The 17,697-nt window shown below is 46.9% G+C and overlaps 1 protein-coding gene across 6 annotated transcripts in view; it reads left to right on the top strand.

Annotated features, from left to right (window-relative positions):
• Positions 1-17,697, top strand: part of LOC128333663 (opioid-binding protein/cell adhesion molecule-like) — a 718,254-nt gene that overhangs the window by 554,936 nt on the left and 145,621 nt on the right. For all 6 annotated transcript variants that reach the window (XM_053269413.1, XM_053269409.1, XM_053269410.1 and 3 more), the window contains one exon: positions 12,128-12,360. In XM_053269413.1, coding sequence (XP_053125388.1) covers positions 12,128-12,360 — 233 coding nt within the window. The remainder of the gene's footprint in view (positions 1-12,127; positions 12,361-17,697) is intronic.

Below are 17,697 nucleotides of genomic sequence, written 5' to 3'. Positions count from 1 at the left end.
AGGAAGTTGTTCTGAACTATTTCCAGCTGAGCAACAGCCTTTTCATCCCATCCTCTGATCTCAACACTGTACAGTATCTGAGCCATGCATGACTAAGCATTGCAGAGTGATCTTCCAGCAACATCAAACAGCAATGGAAAAGTGGCTTTGGTTCCAAGGTATGGCCTGAAGGCACATGACTCAGCCCCCTTACTGAAGCTGAGCAGGTTTGGATCTGATCATAGCCTGGGTGGGAGGCTACTTGGGAACCTTGTGTGCACAGCCTTGAGTTCAATGGGAGAGAAAACAAGTAATAAACAGATGAGAACTGGAATACAGAAGTGCTTTCCAAATCTTTTCTTCTGGGTTTCTTGTGCCTACCAACAGACATATGCCTTGTGGCAAACAGAGCTCAAAAATGCTTCCGTTTAGTTGGCTTTAATTAAAAACTCAAACTCTACGCTATGCAAACCTGCAAATCTTCCAGATGAGCCAGAGGAAAAAACCAAGTCAACATTTGCCTTCTGCTGTTCTGTCATCCTGTTGGCTTTGTGCTACAGATCTCTGAGGCACAAATTTTATAACAGCAGAGATAGCTAAAGACTAGTGAGTGGAAATGAATGTGGGGAACCTGGGACTGTGTGGCTACAAATAGAGACTAGCCACCTGTTGAGCATTCAGCTCTCTCACCGTCCTTTGCTCCATGGGCATCTGAGGGAGTTTTTCTGGGCAAAAAAATCCAACCTGACAGTAGGGATTGGTGGCAAAGCCAGAACTCCAATACCCCGCTCCCTGGGAATATGATGGGATCTGAGCTGTCTGCAACTGACCTGGAGGCTTTACAGACAGGGCTTCTATCCCGAATCTCCTTCGGGAGAGAGAGTGTGTGTGTTCACACACCAGCCAAACTTACCCCGAAGTCCCTTCGAGATCCTTGGACCCACTCCACACACAAGTCAGGCTTTGTCTTGCGAATTCCAGCTTATCTCAAGGTATTTCCGGGTTTTTTAAATGCTGGTTTTAAGCTGCTTTTTCTGAAAACACTGGTGCAAATAGGGAGAGGCGCTGATGTAGAATCATTAGCATGAGAAGAGGGATACTGTCTTTGAAATGCAGATGTAGCTCTTTAGTAATCTCTCTCTCTCTCTCCCTCCCCTCTACCATTGACTGGAAGTAAAACATGTGAACTTGTAAAAACAAAAACTGAGAGCAGAGGGGAGGTGCTGCTTCCCTCAGTGCCACGAGTGTGATTCGACATGGCCTCACTCAATATTTATCCCACAGCATGAAGACATGTGTGAATAACTCCCAGGAGAAGGATCTTGGAGTTGTGGTGGACAGCTTGTTGAAAGTGCCGACACTATGTCTAGCAGCTGTGAAAAGGGCCAATTCCATGCTAGGGATCATTAGGAAGGGGAATGAAAATAAAACCGCTAATATTATAATGCCGTTATACAAAGCTACAGTGCGGCCACACTAGGATTACTGCGTACAATTCTGGTCACCACGTCTAAAGAAGGACATTGTAGAACTGGAAAAGGCTCAGAAGAGGGCAACCAAGATGATCGGGGCCTAGAGCACCTTCCTTATGAGGCAAGGCTACAACACCTGTAGCTTTTCAGTTCAGAAAAAAGACGACTATGGGGAGACATGATAGAGGTCTATAAAATCATGCATGTTGTGAAGAAAGTAGATAGAGAGAAATTTCTCCCCCTCTCACATAACTCTAGAACCAGGGGTCATCCTATGAAACTGATTGCCAGGAAATTTAGGACCAAGAAACAGAAGTACTTTTTCACACAACACATAATCAACTTGTGGAATTCTCTGCCACAAGATGTGGTGACAGCCAGTGACCTGGTTGGCTTTAAGAGGGGTTTGGATAGCTTCATGGAGGAGAGATCTGTCAACAGCTACTAGTTGGGGGGCTATAGGCCACCTCCAGCCTCAAAGGCAGGATGCCTCTGAGTACAAGTTGCAGGGGAGTGACAGCAGGAGAGAGGGCATGCCCTCAACTCCTGACTCTAGGCTTCCAGCGGCATCTGGTGGGCCACTATGTAAAACAGGAATCAGGATGCTGGACTAGATGGGCCTTGGGTCTGGTCCAGCAGGGCTGTTCTTATGTCAAGTAAACTAGTTAATCAATCCTCAAGCCAGTGTGAGTGACTACTACTAGGTCTGCGGTGGTGAAGATATTTTTCCTATTAGCTGCATCCCAATGCTTTAAATCAACCTTGGCTGTGAGCCTATGATCAGTTGCTTCTCTGAACAAGGCACTTCCTAGCCATACCTGCTAAGGACCCTTGAGGGCTTCTGGATCTCTTTGTTACCACCTATTTTGCCTGTTTTGTTTTCTGCTTCAGCTGTACTTTATTTATTTATTTTTAAAGCTGAACCAAAATGCTTCCATATCCCCAACCAATTTTTGCTGTTCTGTTCACAGGCAGGGAAATGGGAAGGATTTTGGAGATTTTCAGGGTGTTCAATGGTGGCTTCATTGATAGCTTGGTCAACCATCTCCCCCAACCTCCTGCAGCTGGCCTCTGAGCCATGTTGTGATTGGAATTGTTGGTTACAAAATAGCAGTTATCAACCAGCAGTAGGTATGCAATCACTGCCACCTCTGTGAAACTGGTGGCAGCAGCAAATTAAGGTGCACCGAGGGGCAGTTTCAACTTCCTTTCACTCCAGCTCCAAATTTCTCCATGGGGAACTTTCAGCTCTGCTAAAATTGTATTGGTTGTGTTTCAATATCTTGCAGTCTTGATCTCTCTTTTTGCACCTCTTTTGAAAAGTTAACCCCCCCCCTTACAAGAAAAGTAAGTTGGGTGCTTTATAAATAAAATAAAAAGTATAGAAAAGGATTGGGGCATACCCATGGTGGTCATTATGACATGAACTTCCACTCTTCAGGGCACTGAGGGAAAAGCAAAGAGGTGTGGGCTGGATCTTAATCTATCAGTTGGTGTCTTCTGCACAAAGGGACACAAGACAAAACGTCACTTTTCTTTGCTGATATAGGTATCCAACAGACATAAAAACGTACCACACAGGGGAAGAAAAAGATGCATAGGGGAAAGTTGGCATTTGCAGCTACAGTAGGGAGTTGGTGCTCAGTGGTGGAATCAGAGTGGTTAAAGATCTCAGCTACTCCCAAAGTTTAAAGCTTAGGGAACCTTCTATCCTGAACTTTCCATTTCAGCCTATCTGCCCAGTCAATCTACAATTGCAGTTTAATTCTCCATGGCTGTTCTTGCGTTGTGTATTAAGATACAGAGAGTTTATCCAACTAGTCCAGCTGTTTGGAAGATAATTACTACAGAACCCAACCTGCTGTATAATAATCCTTCTGGGCAAGCAGCCAAGACCCTGAGACTTATCCCCCGCAATGGCTGAAAAACTTCTCCATTTCATTTCAGAGCTGCACAGATCGGAACTTGGGATTCTAGCATGAAAAAGAGCTTTGGCAAAAATAGGAGATGGGTAGGAATGGGTACTGTAAGCTGACCCCCCACGCCGGGTCAAATTATGTACAGATCCATGCACTGAAACGCCAACAGCCACTGCTTCTAGGGAAAAACAGCTGGAGGGGAGTGGGATTTTGAGCAAAGCAGCAGCAAGAGAGAGGAGATGCTTAATCCTTTCCCACCCACTGCTATTCCACTGTAAACCCCTCCCAGGCTGCTATTCCTCAGGCTCCAGATATGTCTTGTATTTGGATACCAAAGCAAAGATGCCACAATGCAAAATCCAAATATGGATGGGTTGATGCCTTTGCCATGAATGGGCACGATCCAACCAAGGCCACACACATGCTTGATTCCCCAGCTGAATTCAGTGGGGTTTAAAATTGCTTAACTTTGATCATGTCCTGCCCTTTATTTTCAAAGGAATTCACTTCAAAGAACACTGTTTCAGAAAGGTATGGGAAACATCTAGGTCAGGGATGCACAACTGCGGCCCTTCTGCAGATGCTGAACTACAACTCCCATCATCCCTGACTGTTGGCCACCATGGCTGGGGATGATGCAAGCTGGAGGGCTTAAGAACCGCTGGAGGGCTGAAGTTGTGTAGCTGCGATCAATAGGATCGTCTGAATATGCGTAACGTTCACCTAGCACCAAAAAGGTTTTAACTTCCTTTTCCACTACATGTTGCATTAAGCGTGTGACTGGCCTTTGCATGCTTGTTTGATTATTGATTGATTGATTGTATTTTTAGACTGCCTGATATAAAAATCTCCAGGCAGTATACAAGTTAAAAAGAATATTAAAACAACATGAAACCATTAAAATCCATAAAACAGATAAAAATCACAATGAATAAACACATATTAAAATTTCAGTTTCAATTAAAAGCCTGGGGAAACAGGTACATCTTCAGGGTCCTTCTAAAAGCAAACAGAGAAGGAGATGCTCTTATTTCAGCAGGGAGTACATTCCAAAGCCCTGGGGCAGCCGCAGAGAAGGCCCGGTCCCGAGTTGCCACCATGCGAATTGGCGGTAACTGTAACTGGACCTTTCCAGATGATCTTAACGGGCACCAGGGTTCACGACAGAGAAGGCAATCTCTTAAGTACCCTGGACCCAAGGCGTTCCCCCCCTTAAATGGCAGCATGGAGGCCCGATCTGGATCAGGACCATGGCATGGGAGTGGGGGACCTTTAATTCTCTTCCCCCACATAGTTCCTATCCAAATTCCCCACTTCGAGTCTGCAGTTTGCTTTGCCCCAGGAGGAAATAGCCCACTAGTGCCCATATAAGTGTAGAGCTCATGTTCATGCTCATTACTGAGTTGCATAGGCAAAATGAATTATTGTGGCTAGTCTGTTTGCTTGTGTCTCCTCCCCGCATCGCTCTTTATGACAAGTGGAGTAATTGCCTGCTTGCTTCTACCTCTGGCAAGCTTGGCCCGGCTTTTCTGTTGAACTGGGGAAGGAAGACATGTTCTGTGGCAACGCCTGATTTGTAGTGGCCATTGCCCGGCATAACACATGTTAATTACCCACGCTTAATTACAGAGCTAGCTGCAACTGCACGGCATCTCTCCTCCTCTCCGTTCTCTTTCTCTCTCCCTCTTCTCTGTCCTTGAAAAACAATTTAGGAGAAACAAAGATCGGAGGGCTCCAGGTTCTTCAGTTTTCAGGTCTGCTCGCACTGCTGGCAATAGACCCTTTGCTCCCCCCGCCCAGCCCGCCACCTCCCTGTCTTTTGATTGAAGAACACTAGAAATCAGCCGGGGAGCAGGTGGTGTATTGTGTTAGATTAGCACTGATTGAATTCTTACAGAGCCAGCTGATTGAGGCGCCTGTTCAGCAAGCTCCCGATTCTGCAAACACTGGGCTGCAATGAAGAGGGCATTTTGCTGGATCATGTCCTTTAATCAGCCTCCTTGATTCTGTCGATACTGACGGTGGGTGTCTTTCCCTTGCTGCCTCACCTGCTCCTTTCTCTGTGCCATACAGCAGAACCCTGCCCTGGACATGGCCAGTTGCTTGTTAGTAGTGAGTGAGAAGGAGGAAGTCAGCAACCCTTGATGCAAAGTGTGCTGTATCCAAAAATTTTAAAACAAAATTTGTGCTTGAGAACAAAAATGGACTCAATTTTGGATGGGAGACTATATGTGAGCATGGTAAGATATTCCCCTCAAGGGATGGAGCCACTAGGGGTGTATACAGATTGGAGAGCCACTGCTCATCAGTGTAGACCAGGGATCCACAACTTGGACCCTCCTGCAGAGCTTGGACTACAACAATAAATAAATAAATAAACTCAACTCCCATCATCCCTGATTATTAGCTACTGTGGCTGGAGGTGATGAGAGATGTAGTCCAACAAGAGTTGGAGGATAGGGATGAGCACGAACCGCAGTTCGAACCATGATTCGAGCACATTTCTGGGCCTTGGAGCTTTAAAGAGGAGAGCAGGTCCTTACCTTCTCTCTGCTGCCCAGTGCAGCTTCCAGCGGGTAAGAACCTACTTTCCTCTTTCTTAAAGCTCCCGGGCCCCACTCCCGGAATGTGCTCAGACTGTGGTTTGAGGGCCAAAGTTGTGTAGACAATACTGAATCAGATGGACCAGTGGCCTGACTCTGTATAAGTCCGTTTCCTTTGTTCATTGGTCTAAAAGCTTCGGTTTTAGAGTTTTTATTGTATTTTAAATTGTTTTAATCATGTTAACGCTTTAATCGTTTTATATTGCAAACTGCCTGGGGACTTTTTTGTTTGAGGCGAGGTATAAATTAAACAAACAAACAAACAAATCTCATTGGGCTCTCCCCAGAGGCCGCCATCCCTCCCACCTCCACCCCCGCATGTGCAAAAAAACACCCACGAATTGTGACCCTATGGTTACTGAGCGTTGCTACCCTAAAGAGCCTGCCCCTTACCATCGACTGTGTAAATGATGTTTTTATTCTATTTGAAATATTGGGTCTTTGCATAGCTGATAAGAAAAGTGCCAGGGAAGTTGCAGGAAGAGAACTTGAATGGATGCTTGCCAAGAAGGGGGTGGCTAGATCCACAGCTGTGGAGCATCGCTGGTGGCCACAGAAGGGATTGGGAGTTAAACCTCAGGGCCTTCCGTCTTCATCACCATGAATAAATATCATCAGTGACAAAGGCGGAAGCGCCCTCCTTCCCTCTAGGACCTATTGTATTAAACCAGCCGTTAGGTGACACAGATGTCATTGTACTGGAAACTAATTTGACGATTTACGTTATTGAGAGAGGATTAGTGGGACCTTGTGTGTGTTGATGGCCTGTTTCTAATTTGCATCTTTAACGAGGCGGGAGCACAGCCTGGTTCTGTTCTTTTGTGTTTACTTCTGAGGGACTGTGTTTATTTCTGATGATTACAAATAAATCTTCCCTTCCTCCCCCACTCCCAACCTCCTGGAATGAAACGCTGCCGCAGCCTGTTAACTTTGTAACCAGAGTGAATACAAGAAGAAAAGGAACAATCCAATTATGAGGCCTCTGAAAAAAGAAAGAAATGTAATTAACATTCTCTCCTCAAAGAACCTAGTGCCCACACACGTGTTCCGACTCTCTGGAAGATATGAGGATGTTGTGCAGGTGGGATGCTGAGTCCCAGTAGCCAATTACAGTAGAGAAACGTGGCTGCAGAGAATCCAGTTCACCTTTGCAAAGGGCATGATCAGAGGCACTCTTCCCCCTGGACTTCGGGCTGAAGTCCAGGGCCTCCACATCCCCTGGGTCCCCCCAAGACCTCTTTAGTCTGTCCCGGGTGGTGTGGTTGCCACTCAGCCAGCCCACCCTGGGCTGGGTGGCTGAACATGACTGTGACCTCTACTATAGAGACCGAGCGGGCAGGGGAAATAAAACTGTGACGGGGACGGGGATATGTTAAGTTGTGTGTTGAAAAGTTTCTGCTAATGCATAGTTGCATAAAGACACCTGTTACATTCTTTTGAGTTCAGTTGCAATTTGTGCCCTCAAGAACTCACATGTTAAAAATACTGCATGTGTCATGGGGTGTGTGTGGGGAGGATGCTGTTTAACTTGCCTGGGCGAGGGGAGTCCAAAGGACTTTAGGTCCAGGCTCCAGAATTACCTAGGTGTGCCCTGGCTTGCATTTGAATGGAAGACTACATGTGAGCACTGAAAGATATTCCCCTTAGGGGATGAGGCCGCTCTGGGAAGAGCACCTTCATGCTTGCATGGAAAAGGTTCCCAGTTCCCTCCCTGGCAGTATCTCCAAAATAGGGCCGAGAGAGGCTCCTGCCTGCCACCTTGGAGAAGCCACTGCCAGTCTGTGTAGGCAATACTGGTCTGACTTGGTAGAAGGCAGTAGGGATGTGCACAAAACCAGTTTGCCTGGTTCAGTTCGAGTCCAAACTGGACTCGACTGGACATGTTCTGTTTCAGCACCCCCAAATGTGGGACCTGGTTTGATTAGTATTTGGTCCAGGGGTGCCATACATGTTAAAATTAGTGTTTTTAAAAGGCAGGCTTGCCGCCATTGATGGCTTTGGAGGCCTCATGGAGTGTTTCTGCAGCCATGGGGGGGGGGGTGTTTGTCTGGCTGTTCCCTCTCCCCCCACCGGCCTCCCCCTGTGGTTTCCTATAGGCCATTTCAGCCCTCTGTGAGTGTGCAGCAGCCATTTATGTGGCCAGGTCGAGCCCCTCGAACCGAGCCTGTTCTAGCTCAAATCGGCTCGAGGCTGAGCTGGCTCGCACATCCCTAGAAGGCAGCTTCCTATGTTCCTCGGGTTGGTTTGTTTTTTAAATCAAGCTTATAGATCTTAAGGCTATGGAGATATGTTTCAGAATGGGTGGGAAATCTCAAAAAGCTGGGCTGAATTAGATGTTCACTTGTCCCTCTTGATGACTGGCAAAACTATTGTAAGTGATGCAAAAGAGATGCAATTCCGGAATAAATTGGGCCAAACGAGAAACACTGCTGCAATTATGCTAGTGTCTAGAGATCACTGATTTACTTGGGGCAGAATTTGCATTGCCTGGGTGCAGCATTTTATTGTATTTTTTAAAAAAGTCATGGTGTGCACATGTACCTGTCTGTAGTGCATTTACACACTGTGCCAAAATACCAATCAAGCAAGTACAGAGAGAGAGGCCCTCTCTCTGACTGGCCCAGCACTGCCAGAATTTACACATCAGAGGGTTTTTTTCCTCCTTTTTCCACTGCACAAAGCCAGCATGAAGGAATCCTGATTGTCTTTTCAAACCATGATCCTTGTACTTCATCTTTAATGAGGAGACCAGCGCGTTCTTGAAGGGCTTTATGCTAGATATTTATATGAACACAGACATGCCAGTTGTCTGTTTTACATATTACTGCCCTGATTTTTCCAGTCCATGCAATGAATAATTTACCAAAAACGTGTGTAAGTATCTCTTTATTATTCATTATAATGAACTGAGACAGGAGTAATAGTCCACTAGACTGCAATCCCCCTAGGGCTCAACTTAACTAGGCTGCGCTTAGCTCTCCCACAGTTAATTTGAATAAAGGGAGGGTTCCGAGGCTGGAACCGCGGCCGGCGTGGCAAGTCGGGATTAAGATGGATGGGAAGTGGGCTGCGGGCGCGCGGGGAGGGAGGGTGTGAAATAAGTGGCACCCGTTTTTCTTCACAGAGGGATGAAGGAGACATGGGCTAAGGGGAAAGAGAGGAGCTGGATCTACTGTAGAGGATCCTGTCGGCAGAGAGAAGCAAGGTCAGGATGTGTGGTTTCCTGTCCAGAATGCACATCGGAAGCCCGCAAGGTTTAATCACCTTCCAAACATAGCAGAGGTAGACATGGGTGACTCCTATGTCATCAAGGGCTTCCTAGAGCTCGCAGGTGAAGGCATGCAACTTGCGCCTGTGGAAACAGTGATGTCGATGAATGCAAGGACTCAACACCCTTTTCAGTTTGAACCACTTACTTGTTATGGAAGGTGCCCCGTCGCTCAGGCTCAGCTGCGATATGGGGGATGACATTTCTGGCCCACCATACAGGGCTGTTTTAAAGATTACTGAGAGAATATGTGTATGAAGTGCTTTAGCCCCTGCTTACTCTAGTGTACTACTACTGCTACTACTAGTTGTAGACCAGGAGAGCTGGTCTTGTGGTGGCAAGCATGAATTGTCCCCTTTGCTGAGCAGGGTCCACCCTGGTTGCATATGAATGGGAGACTTGATGTGTGAGCAGTGCAAGATCTTCCTCTTAGGGGATGGGGCCGCTCTGGGAAGAGCATGTGCTTGCATGCAGAAGATTCCAAGTTCCCTCCTTGGCAGCATCTCCAAGATAGGGCTGAGAGAGACTCCTGCCTGCAACCTTGGAGAAGTCCTTGCCAGTCTGGGTAGACAAGACTGGGCTAGAAGGACCAGTGGTCTGACTGAGTAGAAGGCGGCTTCTCCTATGTCCCTATGTTACTATTTACTCTAGCGCAGTGGTCGTCACAAGTGCGGGTCAAAAGTGGGAGTGGCTTTGGCAAAAAAATCCCACAACCCCAAAATACAACCCTTCACAATGAGAGCCATTTCCCACTGTGCCAACCTCCTCCTATTACTGTGCTTTTCTCAGTGCTAGGAGGTCCCATTAAGAGACACAGAGCTCTAGGAGGAAAGCGCTGGGAAGGGCTACTCTGTTCCAAGATGGTGCAGGGGCTCAGTATTGCTCTGTTTCCCTGAATGGAGTCGCAGCAGGGGATAGCAATGTTTGCATAGTGCAGAGTATTCTGCTTTGACCCAAGCTTCATACACACCCAATAACCACTGAGTCAGGGAGTCACACAGAGAGAGCCGCCACAGGCTCCTGGGCCTTACAGTGAAGCAAGCTGCTCTGGTGTGATGCCAGATACCTACACATGAGGCAGCCAACCACAAGTCATTGCTTGAGGCTTCTCAGACAGTTAACAATTGACTTAGGAATATATGTGAATGAAAGGGAAGAAGGCTAATTGAAACTGGATCTGCACAATGAATCCTTGCTTCCAGAACCCTTTACTGGGTTGCCAGGATGGAGGGCTAGGGAAATGCAAAATGTTTGACTGTGCAACTTAGGACAAAGAATAATTGCCAAGAAATCACAGCTCTTTAGACCTGATGCAGTTCCAGCAGGTCAAAATGCATGCAGGAGGACCTCATTATTGGTGGGGATTCTGTTCTCGCAGGTTACCGTGGATAATGAGTCACTTGGTCTTTGGGAATAAGGGCTTAGGTTCCAGACTTTAAAACAAACACACAAAACCCCCAAACTGCTCCCAAATCACAAAAATGGGCCAAATAGTGCCGTACCGTGCATGGCGGGTCTCCTGGCATCCAGCAATGCCCCCAAATCCCCAAAGTAACAGGTGTTTTTCCCCCCAATTTCTTTTTTCTTTTGGCCGGAATGAGACACAAAATGGCTCCCAAAGACAAAATGGAGGCTGGAAATGACCCTTACGGTCATTTCCAGCCTTCTAGGAACCACAGATATGTGGGTTTTAATCCTTTCCTACCTGCAGATAAGGAGGTCAGGTGCCTGACAACTGCAGATACAGGAAACCATGAAAAGCAGCTCTGTGTATAATGAGGTTTGCCTGTACTTTTAGTGTTCAGGATGGCTCAACTATTGCTGAGTAATGTAGAGCCTGGTTAGGCAGCCTTGGCTCTCCGGCCGTTGCTGAACTACAACTCCCATCATCCCCAGCTGCTATTGCCTGCTCCTGATGTAGAGACACTTTCTATGTACCCCCATCACACCATGTATCTGTCTCTTCATGCTATGGGCTTTCATCTGTGCTGCACAGGTCTTGACAACATGCTGCAGCAAGCAAAAGAGGCATTTCTTTCCTGCCCAATGTACAGTGAATATGCTTTGGTTATTGCTGCAGGGTTTGTGCAAGGAAAGCCTCTTCCCACACCCCTGCAAAGCTTGTAAGAGTCTGGGAGAGACTCAGCAGCATCCTTATAAATATCATTGTCTGTAGCCTCTAGCTATGTGGTGAGACACCCGCTGTACCTTCTTTCCCCTATTTTTGCTCAGTATGATCAAACAGGGTGTATAGTTTGAATGGAGCCTCTGCTCCCCCCTGAAATGTGATGTTAATAAAGGGGAAATACTGAAAGGCAGATGTTCTTCAGAACCATCTCCCCCATCCATCCAGTGTTCCTGCTGCCCACCACTGCTGTTCTGAGCAGATGCTATTTATGGTTGTTGTGTGGGATCTTTTAAATTGATGTATTGCTGCTGCTTTTGAACCTGTTTATTTTTTTAAATTATACTTATAAAATTTTTTTTTGAGGGGATGAGGATGTCTGGATTGTGAGGATGTCTGTATTGTGAGGATATTCCCCTCAGGGGATGAAGCCGCTCTGGGAAGAGCAGAAGGTTTCAAATTCCCTCCCTGGTAGCATCTCCAAGACAGGGCTGAGAGAGATTCCTGCCTGCGGTCTTGGAGAAGCCGCTGCCAGTCTGTGAAGACAATACTGAGCTAGATAGACCAATGGTCTGACTCAGTATATGGCAGTTTCCTATGTTCCTATGTATTTACAGTGGATTGTTAGATGCATTGAATATAAAGAACAGAAAAGCAGGACATAGATGCATATGATGAAATGAAATATGTAGATTTGTCCTGGAGGCAACGGTGGCTCTCCAAGCACCTTCCCTTCTCATTCTCCATCCCTTCCTTTCCAGGTGTACTGTGGATGACAGGGTCACGCGAGTTGCCTGGCTGAACCGCAGCACTATCCTTTATGCTGGGAATGACAAGTGGTCAATAGACGACCGAGTGGTCATCCTCACAAACACCAAAACCCAGTACAGCATCAAGATCCATAATGTGGACATATATGACGAAGGCCCTTACACCTGCTCGGTACAGACAGACAATCATCCAAAGACGTCACGTGTGCATCTCATCGTACAAGGTAAGACTTGGTGGCAATTGCAGTCCAGGCTGTCAGGTTGCAGGAGCTGGGGGAGCTGTCTGTCTGTCCAGGAGGATGGCACATCTAACATTGGCAAGACCGAGATTCTGTGAAGACCAGCCAGATATTTTTGCCACTTAGAACTAGACAGGAGAATGAGTTCCTGAGTGGGCCAACGGAGATCAGGAGGGCCAAAGGCAGGTGCGAAGTTGAAGTCAGGTAGCGGTCAAATTCTGCAGCAGCCATAGAGGGCTAGAATGGCCAAAAACAAGTTGTATGTATGGTCCAAGTCCAGTAAGGATATTGCTCCAAGAAATGGAAAAGGCAGAAGGAATGGAGGCAGTGTCCTCATGTGGAAGGCAAGTTCTCAGACTGCGGAGGAAACCTGAGGCGCTTTTTAAGAGGCTTGGTGTATGGGATTGACTCGTGGAGTCAAGTATGGAGTGTTAATGCTGACTAGATGATGCCCCCAGAGCATGGAGCTCAGTTTGCCCAATATGCAGCGGGAACAGAGCACTGCTGGCAGTGGACACAAGTCTCCAAGGCCTGAATGGCGAGGACATGGGGAGGAAAAACCCTTTGACATTGACAGTTCCCAGGGGGTTTGAATAGATGTACTTGCTGATGATGCTTGGGGGAGTAAGAAACCAAACAGTTTGTGTTAACACTTAGACCTGTAGGTGCCTTCCCATGTACTGCGCTGTCCATGCAATGCAGGAATGAACAAATGTGCCTCAGCGTTTGCAACATGTGTTGGTCTGTACAGTTTGAGGGACAGAGCCAGGCCAACTCAATCTAAACCCTTCTATTGGCAATCAATATTTGAGTAAAATTTCTGTATTCCATAATGATATTCATTTGCAATGTGGTTTTAGAATATCAAGAGATGCAAACCATGTAAGTAGTGCTAGCAGTAACAATGAGCATTCATTTTGGTGGTGCAGCCAACCTTAGTACTGGGGAATTACGTTGAGTTAAAGTTTGGTTGGTTGATTAGAAAGATGCTGGGGACTCAGCTGTTCATTCACTTGCAACATTATTCCAGACTCTACAGAACATATAGAAAGCTTCAATTTGGTGTATGTGTAGTCTGTTATACTCTGAATCTTGAAAACAAGACAGTTCACTTTACAACTCATGCTTAAAACCTGGGACACAAAGTCTTAACCCCTCATAGAAGTGAAACATTCCAGTTCCTCTGTTCCTCTGTTTTGGCCTGAACTGTGGACGTCAAAACCTGCTACAGCCGTTGGAGTTATGCATATATGCAGTCAAAAGATTATTCATTGAGGAGGCCTCCCACTACGCTTCTTCTGTTGTCCCCTGGCTATGGAAACATAATCCACCTCTGCCTTAAAAATACAATGGGATGAGTCAAGGATTTGCTGGTGTACATTTTGAAAATATTTTGGGTTCTGGAGGGCTAAAACCCAGGCCTCGTCAGCCCCGTCTTTCCTGGCTGCTCCTAGAGTCAGAGTTCCAAAGGAACCGGGATATTTCTAAATATGGAAAGCACCGCCTCAGTGGCACTTTAGTGGCCTTGACAGCGGAATTATCTTCTTTGGGGAAAATACAGTGCCAAAATAAAAGAACTGTCAGGTACTGTAGAAGAAGAGACTCAAACAGAACAAGGTTATCACTTTCCAGAGGAGAGAAGACAGATTGTGCAAGTATGTCAAAGTCATTGCAGGCCGTAAAAGGCTTTTGGCTTCAAGGGATAATTCTGCAAGAGAACTCCCTCAGCCTAATACAAGCTGTTGGGGAGAGAAAGTGGGAGCTCCTGAGTCTCTCTGATAGAAGCTTCTCGTAGTTTCCACATCAAGTGCCAGACCGGCAGGATGATGTGGTCCGGAGCATGTCTGTTTTTGAGGGAGTTTAAATCTAAGGGGACGTTTGATTCCATTCAGAAGCCTCAGAATGGATTTTACCATTCAGCCTAGGAGATATTCCCGGCCATGATGCGGAATGAGCTCAACTGCCACGTTCCATTTTGCAACTCCAGAAATGCGTTCAGCAACATCTGTGTATATGCCACATTTAAAATTCTACACCCAGGCAATACACATTCTGTGCCAAAAAAGCTGAGTTCTGCAGCCTGCATGGATTGTGAGAACTGAGTGGATATGCATAATTTTCTCTTAATTATCCATGATGCAGTTTTTACTAGTTACATGGTAGACTCTGGTTTTGCTGATTATGAGAAGAGATGGTGCATGGCTTCCAAGCCCCAAGCAGCCAGTCCGGAGAAGTCTGTTGCTGGTATCCCACCACAGCAAACCACTGCTATCTCTTCTATCTTCACCATGATATCTGGTTCCAGTCTGGGACCCCACAGGGTACTTGTGAGGCTTTGGCAAGAAGGCAGGCTAGTTCAGGAGACTAGGACCCTGCTGGCTCCTGCGTCAAGATCTTTTTCATTGTCAAGGATGTCGCTGCAGTTCAGGGGCATAGCTAGTGGAGAGGGAGCCCATGTTCACCCCTCTCCACAGAGACCCCTAGGAGTGAGGGAGATAGTGAAGGCGATCGGGAGAGGTGGAGCTGGGGGTCCCTCAGGAGCTCAGGGGCCCCGGTTCTTTGAACCCATCTGCTCAATTATAGCTACACCCCGGCTGCAGTCGACATATGATCGCATTGATGACATTTATGTAGCGTTTGATTAATGTGTACATTAACATAAGGAAGAATTGGGGGGGGGGGTGTTTGAAGATGCAAATGAACTGAAAGCTGCCACAAACCACACGTACTACAGTACCCAAATTAATGTTAAAAGTATTACACTGAAGAAGGAGAAGTGACCCAAACCAGTGGATGCCCCTGAATCCCAGCTGCAGAGGAGCATTGGCAGGAGAGAGAGCATGCCTTCATCTCCTGCTTGTGGGCTTTCCAGAGCCATCTGGTGGACCACTGTGGGAAACAGGATGCTCAACTAGGTTGGCCTTAGGCTTGAACCAGCAAAGCTTTTGTTACGTTCTGAGAAACAATAAAGGGAACAGATTGGGCAAAATGTTCTTGTCACTATGTTCTCCTTCCCCAGAAAGAAGTTCAAGACCCATTAGCATTGGCTTGATCTTGGGTTTTGGGATGGAAAGAAGGTTGCCAACTTCCCAGGATTGTTCTGGAGTCTCCAGCACATCAGCACTGATCTGACCATTGCAAATGATCCTGGAGATTGTAATAGCTTGATATTTTGAAAAATACTTCCGTGGGTGTGGGATTGCCAGGAATAGCTTCAGTCAGAGTTGGCAACCCTATGTGGAAATGAATTCCTGATGGTGGAGAGCCAGAGTGGCTATAGAGTGACTGGAGGGCTGTGCTGGTGCTTTCCCATGGTTAGAGCAACATAAATAATTAGCGGCAGGGAGCAGAGGGTGATTTCCCCCCTTTGCAAATAAATGATTCATAGCAAAAAAATATATGCCCATAGCTGATGGATAAATTATTCACAAGGAATAATGTGACCAGTTCAGCCCATGAGGAGCTCTTGTTTCTCTCTCCCCACCCCTGCCCCACACTCACTGCCCCATGGTCCCCGAGTGGTAACAGATTTTGGCCGTGTCTCCTCCACTCACTTCAATTAGAAAGCAACTCCAGAGGCTAGCTTCTTAGCAACCACTATCGGCTTTTGTCCAGTCTATAGATTAATTTTTCAGAGTTAGTGTTAGTTCAGGTTAGATAAAGATAATGAAAGTTTCCTAATCCTCTTAAAGAAGATTTATCTGGCCGAGTAGAAAGCTCTCGCAATACAATAAGGCATGTATAAAACTGGGGCCTAACCTCTCCTTTAATTTCAAACAGCTGATGGATATTGATTTTGCAATGAGTAAATCTGGAGAAAGAAAGAAATATCCGTGCTTCAACTTATTTTTCCCCCCTTTTTTGGCAAAAGAGAAAGAAACATTGTAATAATTCCTTCTCTCTTTATCTGCACTCCTTTTAGAAATGTTAGAGTGTCTCGTTATTTGTTTTGCTTGTAATCAGCCTGCCATTAATGGAGCAAAGTATCCCTTCTCCTTACTGTCATTTATCTAGTTAATTTTGGGCGGCTCCCAATGTGTGTTTGCCACAGGAGTCTGGTTTCTTTTCAGTATGCTTCACACTTCTCATACAAATGCACATTCGGGGAATGTGTTGTCAGGCACTGCTAGGTTTGAAGCATGAGCCTTACAGGTCTGACACCTAATTCCTGCCTTGCGAAGCTGGAAATTCTTCTCTGGTTCTAATTAAGATTTAAGTCAGCGAAGAATTTAAGACAGAGTCTTAAGGTTGGAATAGGCCCCGGGACAAGAAGTGTGCACCCCTGTTGGCCCTCCACCTATATATCCCCCTTAGAGAGCAGGGCCTGAGCTCAGTGGTAGAACATCTACTTCCATGCTGAAGGTTCCGGGTTCAATCTGTGGCAGCATCTCTAGGTAGGGCTAGGAAAATAGCCCTGCCTGAAACCTTGGAGAGACTCTGCCGGTCGGAATTGGCAGTATTGAGCTAGGTGGACCAATGGGCTGACTCAGTAGAAGGCAGCTTCCTGTGTTCCACTTCCCATGCATGAGGGCCAAAAGTGAGCTGCCATCCAGGTAGCATCCTCCCCTCCTGGTGCCTTGGGACATTTGCTCAATTATTCCCCTGATTTAACCCAGGGCGGGGGCGGCTCCTGCCACCACCCCATACCCACTCCGCTGCTGCCCCACCGCCACACCGAAACGTGGCTTTTCTGTAATTTTAGCTGCCATGAGCAGGTGTGGGGGTGAGCCAAGCGGGCCTCCCTCTACCCCACCGTGGCGACGGCGGTGGCCGGTGGAGTGGCCGCAGGGCCTGTCCATCTGGCCCAACAGTCCTTGAAAACTGTGAGGCACGCCTGCTCAGTTTGAATAGATCGTCTCAAGCTTGCAATGAAACGGGCGTGCAATGGTCTATTCGAACTGTGCAGGTGTGCCTTGCAGTTTCTGGGGGCTGCTGGGCTGGACGAACAGGCCCAGTGGGTGTTCTGTCCACCCCCGCCACCACAGGGGAGGGAGGACAGCTTGGCTTACCCCGCATCCCAGCACATGGTGGCTAAAATTACAGAAAAGCCATGGTTCAGCGTGACTGGGCCTTGCGGCGGTGGAAACGCCTTGAGGCAGCAACAGCAGCAGTGGTCCAGGCCCCAAAATCAGCTAGGTGCACCACTGCCTCTACCCATCCCCCTTTAACTTTTTGCTACTCCAGCAGGAAAGTAGGATCTCTCTTCCCCTTGTTCTCTCTGATGCCCGGTGTGCTCCTGTGTATGTCTACCAGATACGACTGATAAGTCAAGTTTTCCCAGCGATCTGTTGGTAGCAGTGGAGAAAATACACCTCTCAGCAT

The sequence above is a fragment of the Hemicordylus capensis genome, chromosome 8 (assembly GCF_027244095.1).
Source record: "Hemicordylus capensis ecotype Gifberg chromosome 8, rHemCap1.1.pri, whole genome shotgun sequence".
In the NCBI taxonomy this organism is placed as follows: domain Eukaryota; kingdom Metazoa; phylum Chordata; class Lepidosauria; order Squamata; family Cordylidae; genus Hemicordylus; species Hemicordylus capensis.
This window is presented reverse-complemented; position numbering and strand designations above follow the sequence as displayed.